General features: G+C 51.4%; 2 protein-coding genes and 1 pseudogene across 2 annotated transcripts; 1 reads left to right on the forward strand and 2 right to left on the reverse strand.

The window, feature by feature from the left end:
* Positions 1-10,956: 10,956 nt before the first annotated feature.
* On the reverse strand, positions 10,957-12,979 carry LOC129195270 (cyclin-Y-like protein 1; annotated as a pseudogene).
* A 1,231-nt stretch (positions 12,980-14,210) lies between these two features.
* On the reverse strand, positions 14,211-15,449 carry LOC129195271 (feather keratin Cos2-3-like). The gene is made up of 3 exons (XM_054801082.1): positions 15,429-15,449; positions 14,873-14,974; positions 14,211-14,537 (listed from the first exon to the last, which is right to left on the reverse strand). Exons 1-3 carry the CDS (start codon positions 15,447-15,449, stop codon positions 14,211-14,213), a joined length of 450 nt encoding a protein of 149 aa, XP_054657057.1.
* A 2,679-nt stretch (positions 15,450-18,128) lies between these two features.
* Positions 18,129-18,437, forward strand: LOC129195638 (feather keratin Cos2-3-like). Its single transcript, XM_054801886.1, has one exon. It carries the CDS (start codon positions 18,129-18,131, stop codon positions 18,435-18,437), a length of 309 nt encoding a protein of 102 aa, XP_054657861.1.

Here is an 18,437-nt window from a genome sequence, read left to right on the forward strand (position 1 = left end):
ATGGTAATTTCAGAGTGCATTAATTTCCGAATTGCTTACCTGGCTACGTCCTTGCAAGGTGAATCATCTCATTGGGAAGAGCTAATAACGCAAACCCACGTTGCCTCTTTGCCATAGTTCAAAACCTTTTGTGGCAAACTCAGAGCGTGTGGTTGGAAAGAGGAGGGAAGGCTCCAAGTGCCATCTTGTCAGTTCTCCCAGGAATAGCTGGCTTTGCTCCTATGCTGGTGCAGCTACCCATGCTCCAAGGTGTGGGCCGTGGACTTTGTGCTAGCTAGGGAGAGAGGGCTGACCCTGGTTATCATCTGGCTGGGACAGCATTGGAGTTGAAGGTGCCAGGTCAGCTCCAGACATTCAGCCAGACCACATCTGTCTGCATGTAAGGAAAAAATATAAGACCTGTAGAACTGCTCCTCTTGACAAAGACTCAAGAATTCCTCATGTTTGCAAAACATAAACGCACAAATGAATACATGAAACCTCGCAGCTCCCTGGTGACTGTAAACATGTGGGTCTGGAACAAGCCAGAGCCTCTGTGCAGGAACCCATGCTGCAGCAGTGGGTTGTGAGTGTGGGACAAGCCTGACTTCCCACAAGCTGCAAATGCTGAGGTGAAGAAATAGAAATGAAGTTGAGCTGATGAAGTTACTTCCAGCATTAATTACTGACGAATATACTCTCTTCAACAGGCAAAAAATGGTGAATTAGCAGGTGGAAATTTTTTATCAGCATTATCAGCACGTCACTTCACATCTGTGGTTACCCGTCCTCTCAACAGTTTTTCCTTTCTCCCCCCTTCAGCTTTGTCTGTGAGGGGCTGCAAGGTGTGCTGGGTCAGAGCACGGGTTTAATTCCTGCTGCAGAGATCTTCAAGCAGGACTTTGAGTGGATGCGTGTCAGCATGCTCAGCAGTCTCCTGCAAGCAGTTCAGGGCCTTCCCTTCCTCAGGTAGATTACATCCTCTAATGGCTTCTGTTGGTGAAAACAATAATTTGGTAAGCCTCTGGCCACCCTTGGGACATGTAGGCAACACCCCATCCTCTCTTCCTGCGATGCAACTCTTTCCCTTCCCTCTTCCCACAGTACAGGAAAATGTGCCATCCTTAACCACCACCTTCTGTCCGAGCCACCTCCCCAGCAGAGCAAGAGGACCACAAGAGCCTGTAGGGATGCTGCCCTCTAAGGGCCTCCTGTGGGCCCCAGGCTCCTCACCAGAGCCCAGCACTGGTCAGGGTCCACACCTGCAGGACATATTCTGAGGCTGCAAAGACATTTCTCAGGAGGGACAAAGCAAGGCAGGGCCTCATGGCCATTGGCTCTGGAGAAACCTTCCTTAGCTCCAAGGGACAGGTCCTGAATGGGGTCTACTCAGTATCTCCCACTCTACCTTTCCTCTGGGAATGGTGAGGGGTCACCACGTGACAGAGCCTTCGCTAGCAGCTTTAGGAGGGGAAGCACCTTCTGCTGCAGTAGCAGCTGGACAAGTTGGAGAGACCACAGCCCCCACGGTGTGCTAGAATGACAAGCACAAGGATTTCAAGGACAGGAGTGTGTTAATACACAGGCAGAAGATGTGGATCAAAGTGCCAGAAAGGTCCCATCCCCAGGTGATTGTGGCCTGGACCTAACTACTTGCATCTGCACAATCCTCAGCCAGACACCCAAAGGCTTCTGTGTGAGAGGGCATGTTATACCCTTGTTTCTTCCTCCATCCCTTCCTCCCAACTTGCTCCCTCCCAGCTTGCCAGACAGGCATTTGTTGTCACTTCCTCAGGTGAGTGGGCGGTGTTGCTGGGATTTGATTTGAGAATATCTGAGAATACTGCCAGCCTGTTTGTCCTCCTGCCCGGTCTCGGAAGTCTCTGGGAGTCCTATTGCATTGATGTGTCCGGAGCTTTATTCTACCTCGAGGTGCTCCAGACCTTCCCTGCTGGGGTGAGATCCAGCATCCCCTCATTTAAGTCCACAGTTAACTTCTGTTAATGCATGTGTGCTTCTTGTGTGGACACTTGCGCATATGGATCTCTGTGAATGCATGTGGGTGCGCAAAATTGTGCATGACTCCACATAGATCTGCATGATCACGGGTATTTGAGTGTCCTTGTGCGCCACTCATCATGAGGGAGCGTGCCGCCCAACGCAGGGGCGCTCTCCACTGCTCTGGCCATGAGCATCACAGAGCAGCAGGTTCCCCAGGCCAGAAGGAGCAGCTGAACGGTGATGGCACTGACCCGGCAGAGATCTGCCAAGTGCACAGGCTCTGTCTCCTGAGCCCTCCTTTTCCTGCCTCTCCAAATTTCACACTCTGCCCCAGCAAATTTCAAGCCTCAGCAAGGACAGGTTCACACTAGCATGGAATCTTAGTTTAATTCAACATAATAATAATTGGAGTCTTTCAGCTCTGCTGGTAAACACCTTTGCATCTTCCTCCAGGCCAGGATATGTCCCCTCTCCCCAGTGCTAAGGAGACTGAAGGAGTGGGATTAACTTTATGTACAGGGAGACGGACTGAGGAATCCTGCCCGCCAGGCCATCCCTGAGCAGATGCTTCTGATGGAGTGTCATTAATGTTTGCGACTGGACACAGGCCTCTCATGATCAAGCCAATGCCAAGTACACTCAGCAGCTCATTGACTTGGTTCTGAGTCAGGCAGGGTCTGAGACCAAGGGACGGAGGTCCTGATGTTGCTGTCCTGAGAGAGGAAGAATGGTCCCTGTAGGTAGCACAGGGAGAGCCAAAGGAGTTGACGACTGCTTTTGTTTTCAGCCACCAAGATCTTGAAATCTCAGTTTAAGTCTCAGTAACTGGACCCTGGGGGAAAATGGACATCTAATTGAAGGCCACACACCCCAAAGCCTGCTGCTATTCCCCGGGTGGATGAGGAAAATACCCTTTTCCCCTCGGGGACTTCTGGCAGTGGAAGAAAGGACACTTTAGGAGATGGTGAAATGTTGGCCCCTTTTGGGAAGGAAGTCCTCTTTTGTGCTTCTCCTTGGGCTATTCCTCTTGGTGACTTGCTTCCCTTCTTCCAGACAGACTTTCCACATCTGTAGTTATTGCACAGTCGTGCTTGCTGATGGGAAATAGAGGATACCACAGCAGCAGGGCCCTCTCTTCCCTCCCTATCCCCCACACGTGCACGGGTCCAACTGTCCCCATGCCCCCTTCCACCTCTGCAAGAGTCTCAGGCATTGGCTTTGGGCTGCAGAAAAGCATCGGGAGGGAGAATCTCACCCTGCTCATTGTCATCCCCAGGAAATCAGGGGACGCCGTATCTAGCCCCTGAGCTCTTAGACTGGGATGCCTGCCATCTCTGGAGGCCAAGACCACTCAGCTGTCCCAGGACAGGGCTGGTGGAGTGCTTGTTTACTCTTACTGGGTACTCTCCAGGTGGTCTGTTATGTTGTTCTGAGCTGAAGGAGTCGTCTCAGTTTTTCCCCACATGTCCTTCTTTTGCTCCTGTCTCCTGGGCTGGGATGGAGGAAGGGGAGGGTCCAATTCCCAAGTGTCACCACTCCTGCTTCTTAGCAAAGAGGTCTGCAAGCAGAGGGGCTGTTATCCAGATAACATCCATTAGAAATGGTGCAGCAGGCATGGGCGAACCGGGACAGTCACAGCATCTTGCCCCTGTGGGATGTCCGAGTCAGACCACAGTTTCACTGAAGGTTTCACTTGGACCCTTTGTCTTCATCCTGACCTCACCTATTGACTTATAAGCAAATGAAAGGAATTTCACAACCACATACACCAAAGTGCATGTAAAAACGTGCTCACATGCACACACAAAGAGTGCGCATATATACGTGGTTATTTGGACACACCTTCATGTATTGCCCCAAGCATGTGCACATAGATGTGTGTGCACATCTCTCACACATATACATAGGTGAAAACACACACAGTGTACCTCCACCAACACAAACGCTTACTCAAATGTGAGCACACAGGTGTTGTCCCAAAACTGGGGGGTTGTTTACCTAGTGTGCGATACGCCAATAAACACACAGAGCAGAGGTATTTTATTGCGTATTCGCACAGATATGGGTGACTGCCCCAAGCCAGCACACCGACTCTACAAATCAACAGTCATTTACACACTTAATATTAACATATTCATGTTTCTACTACATATGTATTATTTATCATTATATGATTGGTTAATGAACCTTAGCCTCCTGTGTAAATTAGTTCGCATGCCTAGTAGTTCTTTCTTTTGAGTCGGTGGTGTAATTAGGGTGGGTGGTCCGTGAAGTCGGTGGTTGGGGTCTCCCCCCGTTGGAATTACCTTTCCCCTAGTTTTCTACTTCTTTGGCAATCCTCAGCAATTCTTCAAGGTTTTTTGGTAAAACGAGCAGTATATCAGTTACGCTTCTGCCTTTTGACAATCTCATCTTAATTAACAGAAGAAGAGCACATTGTTTGGATAAACATTAACTGTCACAGGGGTAGGGCTATACGATAGATGTCTTTAGCAGCAACTGTCTTGGTTTGAATTGCATGCTACATTTGATTTTGCTGTAACACAGGTATTGGGTCTGTTTGGGATGGAGTTAGCTGCCCCCACAGCAGCCCTCATAGTGCTTTGCTTCATATTTGTAGCTAGAATGGTGTTGATGCACCAGCAAAGTTTTGGCTATTGCTGAGCAGTGCTTGCACAGCAGCAAAGGTGTCTCTCCAACCCCACCTCCTAAAGGCCAGTAGGCTGGCTGTGGGCAAGAGGTTGGGAGGGGACATAACCAGGACAGCAGACCCAGACTGACCAAAGGCATATTCCATACCATATGATGTCAGGCTCAGCAATAAAATGCAGGAGAAAGGGGAGGGGGGCATTTGTTTTCAGGACGTTTGTCTTCTGAAGGCACCACTACACGTACTCTGGCCCTGTTGTGCAGGAAGGGGCTGAAAATCGTTTGCCGATGGCAAGTAGCGAATAAATCTTTTTGCTTTGCTTCTGCATGCAACCTTTGCTTTTATTCATGAAACTGCCTTTATCTCAACCCATGACTTTTTAGTCTTATTTCCCACTGAGTAGGGGGAGTGAGAGAGTGTCACGATGGGCACCGGGAGGCCAGACAAGGGCAACTCACTCCAGTCTTTCGCCTTCGACATGGGGCTCGAGACAACGGCAGTTTTGAATTGAGTGTGCTATGGCTGTAGTAGTTTCTAACTGGCAGGCCTTTGTGTGGGTCAGGGAGTTTGCTTGCTGCACTGCTTATCTCTTTATTTGGCTGAACTTGGAGCAGGCTAATAGAAGCAAAAGCTATGTGCTTTGCCCTGGCATTGAGGCCCTTACTGTGCTGGGGAGCTGTCTTGTGGAGAGGATGAGGGAGTACACCTGCCTTTTCCCACCTGGGTTGTTTTGTTGTGCAGGCTTCGAGGACCCTGTTCACCCTTGAGCTGTTTAAGTAACAGCTCTACTAAGTAACACTGCTGACTTATTGTGGGGTTTGCGGAATCTGGTGTCATGCTGGCATAACAAGAGACAACTTTTGGGTGCGGCAACAGTGAAACGTGCCCTGAGAGGTGGCCGGTCCCTGGGTGGCAGGGTGTGTGGAAGGATTTGGGCAAATGCCAAGGACAGTCATCACCTCCCATAGTCTGGGATTTTACACTTGAACAAGGTAGCATTCCTGGTAAATTGACATGCCACCTAATAAAAGGATGCCTTGCCTACCCCAGTGAAAACCAGCAGCTTTTAGCACTGCATTGAGGCTTGGCCTGTGCCTGTCAAGCTACAATTCAGTTCTATCAGAGGACCGTGATTAAGACAGGGACCAAAACACAGCTGAGAATGCCTTGATTGAGCCAGGGATCCAAACTACATCAAAGAACACGATGGTTGAGACAGAGACCCAAGCCGCATATGAGGACACCATGATTAAGATAGGGACCCAGACACTAACTACAGTAATCGTCCCTTCCAACCCAGTGCATGATGATCTATGATTCTATTATTCTATTACTTTAGCATTGAGTTGTCTTCTGTGGAAACATCCATTTCCACTCCTGATGGCATTCCGGGCAGACTCAAGAAACAGAATAGGCATCGTCTATGACTGTGGAAGACTTTCTGGTGATAGTCCCTTAATATTAGTGTATTCACACCCACACGCACCCCCATACACACACCCACACACACCCCCACACACCCCAATTTAAAATCTTAACTTTCTATGAAATACTCTCTCTTGTAAGGCTAGAGAAGCAGTAATTTTATCCTAGAATGTGTTTCTGAGAAATGAAGCTCATACTCACTGAGATCTGAGAACTGCTGGATCCAAGTCCTTTCTGGAACTGAAATTCCTTTGAGAAGTTGACTGTCCAATTAGAATTATTAGAATTATTAGAATCTTTAAGGTTGGAAGAGACCTCTAGGATCATCAAGTCCAACCATCAACCCAATACCACCATGTCTACTAGACCACGTCCCAAAGTGCCATGTCTACACGCTTCTTGAACACCTCCGGGGACGGTGACTCCACCACCTCTCTGGGGAGCCTGTTCCAATGTCTGACCACCCTTTCGGTGAAGAAATTTTTCCTACTATGCAACCTAACCCTCCCCTGGAGCAATATGAGGCCATTTCCTCTTGTCCTATCACTTGTTGCTTGGGAGAAGAGACCAACACCCGCCTCACCACGACCTCCTTTCAGGTAGTTGTAGAGAGTGATAAGGTCTCCCCTCAGCCTCCTCTTCTCCAGACTAAACAACCCCAGTTCCCTCAGCCGCTCCTCATAAGACTTGTGCTCCAGACCCTTCACCAGCTTTGTTGCCCTTCTCTGGACATGCTCCAGCACCTCAATGTCCTTCTTGCAGTGAAGAGAATGTCCAGGTGGTCCATGCTGCACTGTCATCACTTCAGGGTACAGCGCTCACAGTCCGTCAGCCCCCTCCCAGTGGCCTCATTGTTTCACTGCTTAATTGTGGAACTGCAAGTGCCATTTGCATGAAGGCAAAACAGTCCAGCTGATGACAGCTGAACGACGTAATTTCAGTCTTTCTTTTAAGAAGGTGAACTGATAGAGAAGTTAGATTTCTTTTCCCCCACTTGCCAATGAAGTTTAGCTCTTCTCACTCTTTCTGACCTCTGAAGGACAGTGATGGCAGCAGAGTGACACACTGGATTGTGTTGCTGTGGTGGGTCGACCTTGGCTGGGTGCCACGTGCCCACCAAGCCACTCTATTACTCCCCTCGTCAGCAGGACAGGGCAGGAGAGAGGCACCCTGGAGGTGCCTTTCCTCTGAGTAGGGCGGACATGCATGGTGGAGCCATGGCCTAGTGACTCTTGGTGGTCAAGGGGAGACCTGTTTAACCTGAGGAGGGAGTCTGGCACAACTCAGCCCACACCAGTGGCAAGTACCTCCTGTCACAAAGATCTGAGTTACCGCCTGCCCGTGCACAACTCGGAACTCTCTTGTAGCTCTTGTGGAGTGCAAGGAGCAATTCAAAGGAGGGACCTGACTCATCTCCCCCATGCTGGGGCACAGGGCTAGCCAAGCTCTGGCCTTGGTGTTCATGGAGATGCTCCAAGTAGACTGGCAATCTCTGCTCTGGGGAGCTTCCCCAGAGACACTGCCCCATCCTGGCCATCATTCCCAGACCTGAGATGCTAAACACTGAATGGCAGCCCCATCCCTTCTTCCACAGATTCCTTGTGTGGATCCCTACTCCTTTCCCCGTGTCTTTCTGAATGGATAGAGTGAACATAAGCTTCGGCTCCATCCAGCTCCCGAGAACATCCAAGATGTGCAAAGGCCAGTTGGTGGGGGCACCAGCCTCAGTGAGAGGGTGGTGATCTTTCTTGGCACGATCATCACTATCACCCGTTTCACCTCCATCCCCACCTCCTACGTCTGCGTCATCTTGTCTGTCCTGAGAGTCCACTCTGTCTTGGGCAAGTGTCATATCTTCTCCATCTGCGCTGCCTACCTCAATGTAGTGGCCACCAATTATTTGCCCATGGTCTCAAGTACCCGAGGACAGAGTGGTCTTCTGACTTCTGCACCACAAAGATGCCCCTGTTGAATCCCCTCATGTTCAGCCTGAGGAATCAGGAGGTAAAAGCTGACCTCCCCAGGTTGTCTTGAGGGAGGGGACTGGGCCAGAGTCAGTAGGAATTTTCCCTCCACATGAGTCACCTGAAAACTAAGGAAGAGGAGGGAGGATCATGGACTTGTGAGTCATGATGCCAGCTAGGGAGAGAAGCTGCCTGGAAGATCACCATGACACACAAGATACTGGAAGGCTCCTGGCAGCCTTCTGTTGCCTGGCAGTGGCCTGCATGATCTGTTCCTTAATCTACAACACGACTTTTCAGGTGCCCAAGGCCCCTTTGTCCCATGTGACCTGGAGTTTGGAGGCAGCAGTTCTACAGCAGGCATGTCTGCCTGAGAGGATGCTCAAATACCTTCTGACTTAGAGGTCTGTGAAAAGCCCAGCTGCTGCCTCACTGCTCAAGTAAGAATCTCCAAGTGCTGAAAGACCTGGCCCTGGCCCTAGGGAACCTGTGACATAGCAAAGATTGCAACTTGATTCCTTTCCTTGGGACGAGCACCAGTCTATCATGTCTCTAGAGAGCCTCCCTGGGTCAGCAGTGTGGGGGTGTAAGGAGGTCTGTCTGCAGCAGCAGTTAAAGAGATTTTCTCTACTCTCCACAGTGAGGTTTGGAGACAGAGGAAGAAGATGTGAACCTGCAAGCACCAACTCCCTCTTTCTTGAAACTCTGTGGTCAACCTGTGAAAGGGAAAGCATGACATAGTCCTGTTTTTTTTTCTGGCAAACCTGATGGGACTTGCAGTCTTTGGTGAGATGTGTCTTTCAGGCTAGAAGGATTGGAGCAAGAGGGGTCGCTGACCCAGGTCTCTCAGATCCTGCTGTGGATGGATAAATCCAAACCTTGTGTATATTCAGAGAGGTTCTCCTCTGTGCTTTCTGTGGAGAAATCCCCGGTGTTTTTCCATGTGCAGGATGCCAAGCTGCAGGACAGCACCACCTGTCTCTCCACTGAGCCCACACTGGTAACCACAGCATGCGCGATCACACAGAAGAAGTGTGTCTGTGTGTGTCTGTGTGTGTTCCCTGTGCAGTGTCTCCCTCCCCAGCACTGCGTGCTTGTAGACCTAAGCTTGTCCAGCAGTGGCATGCCGGGGTTGTGGTGAGGCTGGGTCTCTGCCTCCCCAGCCTGTGTAGCAAAGACAAAGGTCAGCAACAGCATGCTGGTGTGACTTTTTGGTCTGAGTTCAGATCCAGGGTCTTGGGAAAAAAAGCAAAATAGCCCAATAAAACCGTCAAGTTCAAGGAGTGCCTGGACTTGGGGGAGAGCTATTGAGGGATGCCGTATGAACCACAACAGGCTCCATCAAACCCCCTGAGATGAAACTAACTGAGGCATGGGAATGAGTATTAAGAAGATGTATCTGACTGGCTTTTCCCGCTCTCATTCTGAAGCACACTCTTGCAGAAAGGAGCCCTTGTGGTGAGACACGACTGCTCTTGTGGGTGTATTCCTAGCCAAAATAGCCCGAGGAAGGAAAAATCCCTTCCTAGCCACGCACCTGGACATCAGCCAAACCCTCGGCATGTGAAAAAGACCCATTATCCAGAGACTGGGGAAGACTGTCTGTTCTACTGGATTCCCACCCATGCCCCAAGCCAATCCATTGCTTTTCACGTCTCTCCTCCATCTCAGGGGAATCACCGTTGTTTTGCTGGCGAGAATCCCGGTGCCCCCATTTCCTGACAAAAGCCAGCTGTTCAGTCCATTTCTAGGAATGAGTTTGTCCCTCTGTGCACCGTGTCATGCTAAATCCATTTGGTGGAGCAAAGAGCTGACCTTGGAGAGCAACTGTGTGGGAAGGTGACAAAACCAGCCCTGGTGGCTACAAAGATGGTTTAGCTGAGTTTTCCTTTCTGAGACAGTAAAAGTGTATGTGTAAGCAGTGAAGCCTTCTGGAGTGACAGGCAGAACTTAGTCTGTATCAAATTGGGATGTGTGAGAAGGAGAGACAGAACAGGGACAATCAGGAGGCAAAGAGAATGAGGCACGTGAAGAAAAGAGGTGTCATGTGCCTGAGAGGGACGGAAAGGTGGATGGCCACTGAGAAGCAAAGACAGGTTCTGCATTAACCTGCTCAGTTAACATGTTCACATCTTCTGTGCTTCCTCGCCTACACCTACAGTTAGAAAACTGGATGCACGTTGTGTCTGTGGAGAGCTCAGGGGATGATTCTTCCACATGGCCGTCTGTAGGATCGCCCCCAGGATGTCCTCCCGGAGGTGGTTTTCTGACTTTCTCACACACAAACAGGAGTGTTGGTCTCAGAATGCCCCTCAGCTCGGTGTGGATCCCACATAAACATAAGCAAGAAGTAAGAAGGTGGAGGACAGGACAAGGAACACAGTCAGGAAAGAACATGGACAAGACTCCCATTTGACATCTTTCTGAGAACTGGGAAATTGCAATTATTCTTTGAAAGAATAAAATCACACAAGGGAGAATAGCATGGCTCAGAGTCAAAAAGGAGTACATTTAAAAAAAAAATTCTCATTATCGTCTTCAAACTGTTGAGAGCTACATGTCAGGAGTAGCTGAACTGGAAAAAAACCCACTGCACTTTGCTATTTTTATAGCATCCTTAAATTCCATTTATGTTCACTTTTGGTTTAAGAGAACGCATTCCTCCGGGGACAGAATTGGCTTAGTGTGGATGATCATGCAGGTGATTATTTGCAATCTCGAGCTGAAATTTGTACTGGTTAGGGCCTTCCGTCACATTCTTTTTTTTTTTTTTTTTTTTTTTTTTTTTTTGTACTTTGAGATAACCTCCTTTGTAATTTTTAGAGCCATGGCAAAGGAGAACAAGTTACACCTGTAACTGATGTCATTCCTCTGGGCTTCCCGACCTCTCTAGGTGAGCACATGGTCCCGTGTGCCATTATCTTCTCCATGTATCTTCTAACCTTGCTGGGGAATGACATCCTCATTGTCACTGCATGGAGCAAGCGTAGAAGACAGAATTACATCTCCTGGGACTATCCTCTTTCAGTTACTAGGGCATATGTCAATCTCTGCATAGGTTAAAAGCCTTTCCAGATAAACCAAACTGCATATTGAGCTATCAGCTGTGGAACACTGAAAGCGTCCAAACTGTGTTTGCGATCAGGGCCATGCTTGTAGTAGTCATCTGGAACTTCTTCCTGTGTGAGAGGATGAGATTTTTCCTCAAAAACATCCAGTCATCTCTCTGAATCTCTGTTCTTTATACAGTAGAATATTGCTAATGATGCACTTTATCATGCTTCCAAGATCAGATTGATTGACTGCATGGTCATCTATGACTATTGTTGAGCATGAGCTGTATATTTTTTAAGCTGCCCAGGAGAAACACAGTCAGTGTGGTTACTCCTCCTCTTCTCTTGCACATCTATTTGAGACTTGCTCAGGAATATTGTGTTTGATCTGGGATGATCAGGTAGATCAGGTTCCAGGGCTAAACCACCTAGGAAAGCCTGGTCACTAATGTGCTGGAGATGGGAGCTGCCACTGCTGGGATCTGAGTCCCCTGACTTGGCCTCCACTGATCCTGATCTGCCGCCTGCTGCTATCACCTTGTATGTGTCAAAGATGACCAAAGGGCTAGAGAACCTATCCTATGAGGAAAGACTGAAGGAGGAAAATCTTTTCTCCCTGGAGAACAGAAGGCTCGAGGGAGACCTCATCACAGTAGTCTCCTACTTAAAGGGTGGCTACAAAGAGGACGGAGGCTCTGTCATCACAAGAAGCCACATGGAGCAGACAAGGGGTAATGACAGATCTCCAACAGCCAGGGACTGCAGCGCTGGGAAAGCCTTGGCCTGCATGTGAGGAGCAGTGGCGATGTGAGCAGAGTTCAGGCTGTCCCTGCCTCAGAGCACTTGGGGAGCCAGGGAAGCTGAGTACAGACAGGGTCATCCCCCCTGTTTGTGCTATGGTTGGGTTGGTGCCTGTCCTGTACCACCGTGTCCCCAGGGCACGACCAATTCTCAACCTGTGGGGCTACCCGTGGGGGCCATGCCCACAGTGGGGAGGAACTGGAGATGCCTGGGTGCTGGCAACAGACCCCAGTGCAGGGGCGGCAGGTCTCATGAAGGAGGAGGTGAAGCCTTGGTTTCTGGGCACAGAAAGAAGGTGCCCAGCACCCAGAGGGATGGACAAAGATGGCGCCTCTGCCCCAAACTGTAGGCAGGAGGAGCGTGAGTAGAACCTCATGTGGTCCATGGGGCACTGTACGCCTGAGATGTTATTTTGAGCCATAAGTGCCTTCAGGAGTTCCTTTTCTGCACCCAGGAGACCATGGATACCTGAGGGATGCCAGGATTTAGACCACTACCTGGGACTGAAGTCTGACATCTAAAAAATCTTCAAGTATCACTGAAAAGCATACCTAAATGTTGGCATTAACAGCGTTAATTAAGTAGTAGTTCACCCAGGCTCAGGGAAGATGAACACCTGAAACAAGCCATGAGAAGGTAGGGAATCACTGGGCTGCGGAGAGCTCATGTTACTGTGGGGACACTCTGCGCACTGCTGCCATCTGCCCAGTCACCGTCTGCCTGTAAATGGTGGGATGGTGGCCAGAGAGCGGGGATTTCCTGCAGGGATATGCAGGGAGCAGATGCTTTGTGGACTTAGGGCCTGCTGAGCTGGGCTTACACAGACCTCGATAACAGGGAAGATGGGGTCAGTGCCTCAACGCCTTCATCGCTTTGCTTCACAGTTGGGTGGCTAGGAGGCAGATGAAGGATCTCATAACTGAGCCTCCAGGCAGAAAGCCCCTCTGCTGGAATTTCACCTTTTGCTGCGGGGAAGGCAGTCCACAGAGCTCCCGATGTGCATGGCCACCCTTCTGCCTTGGCACCTCCTCCTGGCCAAGGCCTCTGATATGCCAAGGTTTTTGGTCCAGCTGGTGCCTGAGAATATCAGCCAACACAGGAGACATGCGAATGGCCCAGCAGAGACAGATCAGAGAAGCTTCTGAGCACAGAAATGTGTCCCACTGTTGCCGCAGTGGCCCAGTGGGGATGGAGGGGGTAACTGCTCTTGCACAGAGCCTTTCCAGAGCAGAGCTGGGATCTGGCAGTGGTACAACCTTAAAGGCTCAGGAAAGCTGCCCTAGGCTTAAAGGAGACAAGGAACCACAGAGCAGCCACGGGTATTTGGGCACTGGGTGCTCTCCCAGAGCTGCAGCGGCCCATGGGGGTGCTGGGTTCACAGAGAGTGGGGACTCCGTTGTGTGGTTGCTACCAATCCTAACTTGTGCATTACCTCAGCCCTGCGTGCCTGGACAGCACCTGGGCCATGCCAGGTGCTGAAGGACTGTATGAGGCGCCTGTCAGCCTGTGCCCATGTGTGCTGGCCATGGACCTTAGACTGGGTAATGGAGGGGAGGGGAAGGTGGGGATGAAATTGTGGTATTGTTGACTCCATATGCCCACTCCTCAACCCTTTGGAGCCATCCTCTATTCGAGCCTCATCCCCCAGCACAGCTCAATCCAGAGCTAGAGGAGATCCCTTCCCAGAGTGCCAGAGGGGCTGCTGACCTCATCCATTGGCAGCCATGGGCTCCTCACACAGGGCTTGGTCTCCCCATTCACAGAATGTGATCCAGGAAGCAGTGCTTCAGGCCCATCTAGGAAGATATACAGCAAGGCTGGAAGGAATGGTGGCCATCTGCTGTGAAGTAGCCAAGAATATCTTCCTCAACTCCAAGGACAGGGCAAAAAAGACAACCCAGGGCAGTGAGTCCTACCCTTCCCATCTTCTGGGAATGAGGAAGGGTCCTCTTTTGCGCCCAAGCTAATTCTCCCCAAGAAGCCACCTTTTGTCATAACCAGACTGGAAGACTTGCCACAGAAGGAAGGAGGACTCGGAGGCCCAGGCTTGAATGCAGCACAACTTTAATGAGTCTAAAGAAGAGAAGGAGGTGGCTCACAGAGAGCACCTGAAGCCACGACTGTCTGCCTGCCCACTCTGCAGAGGGAGAGACGCCAACAGGTCCCCGCTAGGCTGGTGTTGAGAGACAGCAACAGGAAAGGAAGGAGAGAGAGGAGAGTGGAAGAAGGAAACAATGGCCCAAAGCTCTACATAGAATGCCCTGAATCTCTGCCTCCTCTCCAGCAGCACGTTCTGAGGTCTTTGGAGGATCTTGCCAGGGGAAGCTGCCAGCAGATTTAGCAGGGTTGACACCTGTTGCCGCAGTAGCGGCTGGTGATGCAGGAGAGGTCACAGCACCCAGAGTTGATGGGCACTCCGTCACGGCTGAGGATGCTGCCAACAGCAGCGGAGGTGGAGGAGCCCACAACGGTGTTCTGTGGGAAGGAGCTGAGGATGGGGCCGGGCAGGGTCACCACCACGGGGGAGGGCTCAATGACGACTATGGAGTTCTGGCACTGCCTGACGCAGGGCTCATTGCAGCTGTTGGCCAGCGGGGTTGGGCCACAGGGCTGGCAGGGCTGGCACTGGTTGTAGCAGGACATTTCTCTGGGCCAGAGGTACACCTGGGAGAGAGGGTAGAGACTAATTAGAGCACAGGTACATGTGAGGAGCAGTTTGTCGCGAGTCCAACACCCCACTGTGAGCATGTGAAAGGCGCCTGCAGTGAGGGAAAAGGGTTTCTTGGCCTCATCCGGACATGGTACTGCAAAGTGCCACCAGCCCCAAGGTGGCTGATGACTATCTCTTAAAAGAAGAGCCTCCTCAGGCAAGTCCCAGACACTCGCTGTTGCCCTTCTCCCCCCTCCCATGACAAGCAGCGCCACAACCCAGCACAGGATGGAGGAGCACGCATCTGCATGACCAGAAAAAGGGCGTGGGGAAAGGGCTTCAGACTCACCTGCTTCCCAAGGAGAAGGAGACAAGAGAAGTGGATGAGAGAGCGAGGAGTCGCACTGGCTTTTATGGTGGCCCTGACCTGCCCCAGGCCCAGAGGCAGCTTCTACGGAAGTGGCAATCTTCTAAGGTGCTCGTGACGAACAGAAATCATCTCAGCTAATGACATGGGCTGGGTGGTTGTTCTCCCCAACACTGCCTATTCATTTCCTGGCTCTTGCCATACCCATTCCCTCACAGAGGCGGCTTCTGAGTGCTGGGATTGAGAGGCCCCAGGATTTCCGGGGCAAGAATGTGTCAGTGCCGGCAAAAGACTCAGCTCAGGTGCCGGATAGGTGCAGGGCAGGCAAGTGATGTTGGCCTGGGGCACGCTCGTGGGGTTGCCTGTGGCTGCATTGACAGGAAGGGGCCCAGCTGCTCCCAGCCCTGCAATTCCTGGCTGGTCGCCCAAGGGCTTTCCTTGCGTGAGGACATGCTGTGTCTTTCTCTTTCCCTCCCTCAAACACAGCTGGGGCAGAGGAAGCAGCAGTCCACCATGTGCTTCCATTGAGCACACGTACCCTGGGGTACAATACTAACATTTCCGTAGCTTGCTTCAAAACAGCATATGCACACCTAGAGCTTTATAATAATATCAGCTTCTTGCAGTCTAGAGAAAAGTGTAATTTAGAAGTTAAAGGCACTGCTCTAAATGCAACAAACAGAGGGAAGACCAATTTTGAGGCACTGAGGGATCGATCTGAGTGACAGATGTCATCTACCTGGACGTGTACAAAGCATTTGACACTATCCCACATGACATCCTTGTCTCTAAATTGGAGAGACATGGATTCCACAGATGGACCACTCGGTGGATAAGGAATTGGCTGGACGGTCGCACTCAAAGAGTTGTGGTCAACAGCTCAATGTCCAAGTGGAGATCAGTGACGAGTGGCGTTCCTCAGGGGTCGGTACTGGGACCGGCGCTGTTTAACATCTTTGTCGACGGCACGGACAGTGGGATCGAGTGCACCCTCAGCAAGTTTGCCAACGACACCAAGCTGTGTGGTGCAGTCGACACGGTGGAGGAAAGGGATGCCATCCAGAGGGAGTGCCTGGGAAAAGCTGTTCCCAGCCTTTTGGCCTTGGATGAGATGCAGGAGACTTAGCTTCAGGGCCCCATGGTCTGGGGAAGGCGAGGGGAACTCCCGCATCAGCTGGCATCACCACACAGGGGAAACCGCCACCGACCGGTTCGGCTCTGAAAAGCTTTTCCTTAAAAGCAAGCATCCTTGCAAAATGATTTGGCATTTGCCCAATGAAGTCTTTCATCTGGAGAAGCTGCAGCCACATGCTCTGACTGCTCTAATGTGATTCCTGACAGGTCCAGTTGGCTGTTGTCAGTCTTTCCAGGCTGCCCCCAGTCTCCCTTTCCCAGGACACTTACTTTCCTGGAAACACCGCTACCACATTTGTTGTCCCCTGTAACCTCAAAGCTTTTACATGAGTCATGACCCTGGGAAACAGCTCAGCCCCTCGAGGCTGCCTGAAGGCAGCATGGAAAGAGTTGGCCAGGGTTCGAGGTCCAGTGAGACCTGAGTGCTGTGTCCCCGTCTGCGTCCCCATAGACAACGAGGGGCTGAGAGTGTGACTGAGGAACTGCTGGGGACCTCCCTGCCAGAGCAGGGATGGGGCAATCTAAGCAGGACAGATGCACAGGCAACATTGTTAAGACAAGTCTTATGTTAAGTCTGGACAGAGACCGTCCACAGAGAGGAGGAGGCCAAAGAGGTTGGCAGCTTCCTCCTGACGACAGATTAAGGTAAAAGAGAGTTGAAAAGCTGAAGTGCCCATCAGATTCCTCCCTGATGCCTTCAGTCTGCCATCCCAAGCTTTCCATTGTTACTGCTGGTTTCCCTTCCTTCCCAGGCAGCAGGTCATCCAAGGACAGCAGAGTGCATCCCCTGCTCCAGGGGCACCATGAAGCAGAGACCTTTTGTTTTGTTTATGTGTCCAGACTCTTCTCAGTAGTGCCCACTGGCAGGATGAGAGGCAATGGGCAAAAAACAACCCAAATAACATTCCATCTGAACACAAAGAAAAAACTTTTTGCTGTGAGGGATGTCAAACACCGGAACAGGTTGTTCAGAGAAGTCATGGAGTCTTCCTCTGTGGAGACAGACAAAACCTGTCTGGACGTAGTTGTAGACAACATGGTCTAACTGAGCTGGAGGGCATTTGGGCCTCTCCCCACAATCGATGAACCCTCAAGGCTGTCAACCCCAAAGAGGTTGGCAACTTCCTCCTGAGGGCAGCTTAAGGTACAAGCGAGTTGAAAAGCTGAAGTGCAGCCTGCCTGCCCGGGAAGACACAGCCACTGACTGTTGGCACGAGCCATGAGGGAAGGAAAGAGGAGCACAGGGCACATACTCACAGGAGCCCTTGGGGGACAAGCCAAGGATTGCAGGCCTGGGAGCACTGGGGCTCTTCCTGTCAGCAGGATGAAAAAAGAAACCCACCAGAGTGCCCCAGGCAGACATCACCTGCCTCCACTGGACCCCTCTGGCACTTAGTCCATGTCTTCTGCCCACTCTGAGGCATGCTTGTCCCGGAAATCCTGGGGCCTCTCATCCCAGCACTCATGAGGAGCATCCGTGCGGGAATGGGCATGACATAACCAGGAAATGCAAAGGCAGCATAGAGGGACACAGCAACACATCCCTGGGATGTTTCCGTTCATTCGGAGCAGGCAGGAAAATTGTAGCTTATGCAGCACTGCCTTTGGGCCTCAGGCAGTCTAGAGGCCAGTATAAAAGCCAGACCAACTGGTCGCTCTCTCAACCACTTCCATCACCGCCTCCTCCTTGGGAAACAGGTGAGTTGGAACCCCCTTTTCTCCTCCGCCTCCTCCTCTAGGACGGACTCTTGCCTTCCACGACATCCCAGGTGATACCTGCTCCTTGGTCTTCTGTTAGTGTTCTGTGATCATGATCGTGGGAGAGAGCAGAGGCGAGATGGTCTGTCATGGAGATAGGCTGGGGCTGGGCTGGGGTAGCTTCTTGGCTATAGGCTAGGCAGGAGGATCCCTGGGCCTGGCTGCTGTCTGAAGAACCCTGCTGGGCTCAGGCAAAGAAGCCCTTGTTCCCCCCTGCACAGCCTCTACCTCCCCACCCAGCAGGTGCCTTGGCTTCCTGTTGGTGGGGTTGCAGGCTCTTCCTCAGTTACCCCTGTGCTCTGCTTCCCCCTGTCCTCTCTCCCAGGTTCACCTCCACCTTTGAGACATGTCCTGCTACAACCAGTGCCAGCCCTGCCAGCCCTGCGGCCCGACCCCGCTGGCCAACAGCTGCAATGAGCCCTGCGTCAGGCAGTGCCAGAACTCCATAGTCGTCATTGAGCCCTCCCCCGTGGTGGTGACCCTGCCCGGCCCCATCCTCAGCTCCTTCCCACAGAACACCGTTGTGGGCTCCTCCACCTCCGCTGCTGTTGGCAGCATCCTCAGCCGTGACGGAGTGCCCATCAACTCTGGGTGCTGTGACCTCTCCTGCATCACCAGCCGTTACTGTGGCAGCAGAAGGTGCCCCCCTTGCTAA

This window comes from Grus americana, chromosome 22 (assembly GCF_028858705.1).
Source record: "Grus americana isolate bGruAme1 chromosome 22, bGruAme1.mat, whole genome shotgun sequence".
Taxonomy (NCBI): domain Eukaryota; kingdom Metazoa; phylum Chordata; class Aves; order Gruiformes; family Gruidae; genus Grus; species Grus americana.